Source organism: Vollenhovia emeryi, unplaced genomic scaffold (genome assembly GCF_000949405.1).
Source record: "Vollenhovia emeryi isolate VEMERY1.0 unplaced genomic scaffold, V.emery_V1.0 DF939262.1, whole genome shotgun sequence".
Taxonomy (NCBI): Eukaryota; Metazoa; Arthropoda; class Insecta; order Hymenoptera; family Formicidae; genus Vollenhovia; species Vollenhovia emeryi.
In genome coordinates, this window is record NW_011967104.1 from 1,118 (window position 1) to 6,438 (window position 5,321).

At 31.2% G+C, this 5,321-nt stretch overlaps 1 protein-coding gene across 1 annotated transcript in view; it reads right to left on the reverse strand.

Annotated features, from left to right (window-relative positions):
- Nucleotides 1–1,240, reverse strand: part of LOC105559620 (troponin I-like) — a 2,317-nt gene extending 1,077 nt beyond the window's left edge. Inside the window, exon 1 of the mRNA XM_012008051.1 lies at nucleotides 1,165–1,240. Within this exon, the coding sequence (XP_011863441.1) occupies nucleotides 1,165–1,240 (76 nt within the window). The remainder of the gene's footprint in view (nucleotides 1–1,164) is intronic.
- Between the last annotated feature and the right edge of the window lie 4,081 nt (nucleotides 1,241–5,321).

The window sequence follows — 5,321 nt, forward strand, 5'->3', positions numbered from 1 at the left end:
TGCACATCATCAAATCAGTATACATATGTATATTCTTGATTTATTTTCACAAATAGGAAATAATTTTGATAAATTAAATCTGAAAATTGTAGTGTAAGAGCACAAAAATGTAAGAACATTATAGTACATCAATATTTTTTACATAGGAGCCACCTCTACCAGATTTAGTCCAGTTTAGCGGTTTGGCTGCAGCATGTTTAGCAGAAGTATTTATGTATATGTGGCCAGCAGAATTTTTGATGCGTACGGTAAATTGTTTGTCATTTAAATTTACTATTTTGTGTATTTAATTGTAATTTTTAAAATATTTATTATTTTTTTCCCAGAACTCTGAGATCGGACAAGTAGTATTCCATTTACTCGAAAAGAATCATTTGAATAATTTCATTCAAATACGGCAAAATCTGCAATTTTTTATAATGCGATGTCAGAAACCAATAATAATTTCAATTCCCTGTCTTCTGCCGGAACTATCTTTTAATTATTTTGCAAAAGTAAGATCAAATTTCGTATTTATTTGGAAAAATTTATAAAAATACTATTATAATATACCTCATCCTTATTACGTATTATAGCACCACCACAAACAATTCCATATTTTGCAAATTTTCTATTAATATTTGTTTTCGTTATTACTGAATATTTAAACTATAGAATAATAAAATATATAGAATAATAAAATATATCTTTGAAAAAAAAGATATGAGCAAAATTGTAATGGTATCTTTATGAATTATCACATAATTATTTTATTCTATGTTACAGTATATTTCGACTATACTCTCCTATTTCACAACACTGCGTGTGATGATAGACGAAGGATAATTACAAGAATACTCAGTATTGTATACAATTGAAATATAGGGGAGACTGGGGTTGGTTATGACATTTTTAGGAAAATGTTATCCTGTATTTTACTAGTTCAGTTGTTTCATACAAATATAGTCATATTTGACTGAGTGATCTTTTAGCTTTAAAATACAATAGAAATTTCGAGAATCGGCCTGCTACAACTATAAAGAATTAATGAAATTGTAAAATTTGGTCAGTGTAACTTTTTACCCCTGCCCTGGGGTAGGTTGCTACACTATACGGCCTCTCCCTCTCTCTTCCCCCCTTCCTTTCCCTTTTCCCCCCTGTCCATCTCCACTCCTTGCCATCCACCCACATCCTTCTGTTCTCCACCCATACCTCCCTTCTCTTTTCCCTTTCTATTCTCGCCCTCTCCATCATCCTCCATCTCGTCCTCCTCTCCTCCATATTTAAATCCTCACCTACACACAGAAAAATATTATTGTACAGTCAAGAAAAGTAATTACTCAGTTTATTTTATTCCGTTTAAGTAATAGTTTGCTTCAACAAAGAATATTTTCTTAATAATAGTTTTAAGATATACTTGTTACTAGTCTTAGAAAAGCTTGCCATTTTATACTCAAAGAAAGAATTTATTCTTCTTTGAAGAAAATTATAAAACTTATTGAAGAATTCCATATGCTTCTTTTAATAAAATCAGAAGAAACAAATTGTTTTGCTTCAAATAATTCTATGTATTCTTGTTTGAAATACTAGACTTACTAAGAACCAGAATATGTTTTGAGAAAATACGAGTATAACACTTGCGACGACATTATGATAGATTTGCGGATATATAAACTTATCAAATACTTGGAACAAATAATATTTACTTGCAGGTAGTATATATTTTTCTGTGTGTACGCTCAATCCCCATTTTTTCCACATCCACTCCCTTCCCTCTAGTATCTTTATCTTCTCGATCCGTCATCTCCACTATCGCTACTACTCTCCCCCCCCCCTCTCCCTGTCTTTCTATAACCTTTTCTACCTCTGCCTCTCTCTTAAGTCAATCTCTTATCGCCCTTCTTATTATCCGCTCTCTCTCCTCCCTATCCTCTCCTTCAACCCCCCTCCATATCATCCTTCTTCTCCTCTTCTCTGCTTCCTCTTCCTGCTCGATCTCCCTCTTCTCCCTCCGCTTCTTTCCACCCCGAGTTCCATTTTCAAGTAAAATACAATTATTATTTAAGCTGTTTGCATGAATCGTATATGTTTTAGTGTGTAATATTTTATATTGAGAAGAAACGTTATATCCTTCTATTAATGGTCCGTTTAAGTGAGATTTTTGAAAACGCATTTCATAACTGTTTTCCCGTTTTTTAATAGGCAAGTAACAATTGTTCATTTCTGTGTATCTCCTTGATGATTGTTGAAGAGGTTTCTCATTCTTTCGAAGCATTTTCTTGATATTTAACATATAATTTTCGAATCTAAAAGCACTAAACTCGTCGAGAGGTCCGTACTTTTGCACATCAGAACAAATATGTAACAAATTATGTAAATTATGAGACATAAATTTAGCACCGTAACTTTATTTAAAACATTTTAAGAAATATTCTAATAAATTTTGAGCCCACATAATATTATTATGATCATTTGAAAGAATAGAACTAGCAAGAATTGTTATGGCAATGTGTAAAGTTATAAAATTTATGTAACAATCTTCTCTTAATATGCCTTTTAATACAACAGGACCTGTGTAAAGAATAAACTGTCGTAATTCTGTTGCCTTCCACATTTTTATGTCTTTTAACGATCGAGGGCGTCGAACAAAATCATTTGGCATACTATTTTGTAAATTTAATAAAGATCCTGAAATCTGATTTAACAATTCTTCCCATACAGCACAAATTGTTACAGAAAGGTTTCAGAAAGATTTCAAAATTATTTCAATATTTCACATTTCATGCTCAACATTTCAAACAGAATTCTGCAATATGTCATATGAAATGATGCAACAGAAATGTTTCAGTATGTAATAAATTTGAAAAAGTAATGCGAATATTACAAAAAGATTTTTCTCGCTTTTTGAGTCACCCATATGGAACGTTGAAATAAAGCAATGATTGACTACTGCGTCATTTTTTAAAATTTCAAAATATTTAAATAATTTTGAAATCTTTCTGAAACCTTTCTGTAACAATTTGTGCTGTATGGGTACAAGCAGTCGCTTAATGTAAAGCTAACAGAGTTGATAAAAAACCTGCGATAAAGAACCATCCGTTGCGGAAAAACATTTAAAAAACACTTAACATAACTTAATATGATTTAAAAAATTTCTAAAGCATTAAAATTTTATTTTAATAAGAGTTTATTAATCAGCTTGCGCAAAATATTATAAAAAACGTTAACACAAATATTTCAATAATTGAGACAATTTTACAGTACGAGGACCTTGAACCCAAACTAATATTAATTTTTTAACAACTCCTAAGCATATCAAGTGCATATAATCAAGTACTACGTTGGAAACTAATCAAAAATTAGGAAATTTTAAAATTCTTTTAAAATTGTCTCTCCAGTTTGGTAATTATCATATTTATTGCAAGCGAAATCTTGATCGGTTCGTAAATTATCAACTATTTTTATCGCTGGAAAACATAACCGCCCATCAATGTAGTCACCTTTAACAGTGCATCGTGTACAGCTATTATAACCGCTATGATTTTTTACACCCAAAACAAAAGATTTTGCCGGAGCATCACAAATCAAGCCATGTAAATTAATTTTTACTTTAATTCCGTTATAAAATAGACCATTATTTATTAATGAAATTGCTTCATCAACAAAATATCGTAAGAATTCGTTGTTATTATGAGGTTTGGTTTCACCATGATATGCACCGACAATAAAAACCGACTTTAAAACTGTGTCTGAACATAAAATAGGCCATAAAGCAGAATTATTTGATTTGGAAATCGGTAAACCATCTATATTTATAAAAATGTCAAGATTATCAGTAATTTGACCCATAACTTTCATGTATTCATCTAACATATGCGTTAAAGCGTTTTTTAAGCCAAAATGACAATATTGTCCAAGCCCCATTTCAACGATTGCAGTATGCCTTGGCGTTTTTAATAAAGTTCGAGGGTCTTTTGGAAATGAATGACTCGTGAACTTTCATAATATAGCTAAAAGAGCCAAAAGTGCAACATGACAAATATTAAATATAATAGCCCAAGAAGCTATAGCCTGAATAAATTGATTATCTTCACAAGTTCTAATTTTATCAACAACGTCCACACTTCCTGTATTACAATTTACCACCGTTTCTTCATCTAACTCATCTGTATGTATCACTTTCTATTGGTTCTTCATTTGATTCCAAATCATCTTCAACTGTATCGCTATAGATTAGATCATCATGTGCACATGCTTCGTTACTGTTAACAAATTCATCATTTAACAATTCTAAGTTATTATTATGTTAGAATGTGGTAATTTGTCGTCTCTCGATTCAAAGTTTTCATTAATGTTTGAAAAATTTGAAATATTTAATAAATCAGAAGCAGTTTTATTTGCAATAATTCTACGAATATGTCTTTCAGACAATGAGGAATAATTTTTACGTTTTCTATCCATTTAGTTTTTCGGCTAAAAATTGTGAACTTTTAATTATTAGTGTACCTGAAAAAAAATATTATAAAGTAAATTTTAACTTTTACTTTCTTAAATGTTAAACGCAGAATTTTAATAATGCATGTATACAAAATAAAAAAATATTTTATCATTATTTTTAGAAACCGAAAAGTAATATTACTTTATATTGAATCACACACCACACTTTGAGTTTATTACTACGACCGTTGGAACCTATATGTATACTAACCCATACAGCACAAGAACGTCCAGCAACATTGCAGCAACATTGCAGCAACATTGCAATGTTGCTGCAATGTTGCAGGACGTTCTTGTGCTTTATGGGAATTTATGTTGTTGTGTAAAATAAAAAATCTGTATATACATTAACCTCAAAATAATAGGAAGTTAAAATTTAAAATGATCTACTTATAAACTTATATTTAATATATGCATAAAGTTTAAATAATGATATGAGTTTATAGAGTAAACTTAAGTAAAATTAGCATGCATTGCAGGTTAAGGTAATTATGTAGAATAGGGCCTTTTCCGAATTTTGATATTTTCTTGCGGTTTTCTTGGTAAAAACCTTTGTTGTGACTCTGACAGTGATAATCAATCGGGGGAGCCCGAAAAATATGCACCCCGAGTGACCTTCAGAAGGTTAACCCGGGTTAACTGTTCTGTAAAGCAGATAATTTTCCATCATTTGTAAGTCCATACGCACACAAAAATATTGTGCTTTACAGAAATATGCAACCCGATACAAAATGTGTCCGATCGGGCCTGTGTCCGATGCCATGACGTACGACAGACGGCTAAAACCTTCTGAAGGTCACTCGGGGTGCATATTTTTCGGGCTCCCCCGATTGATTATCACTGTC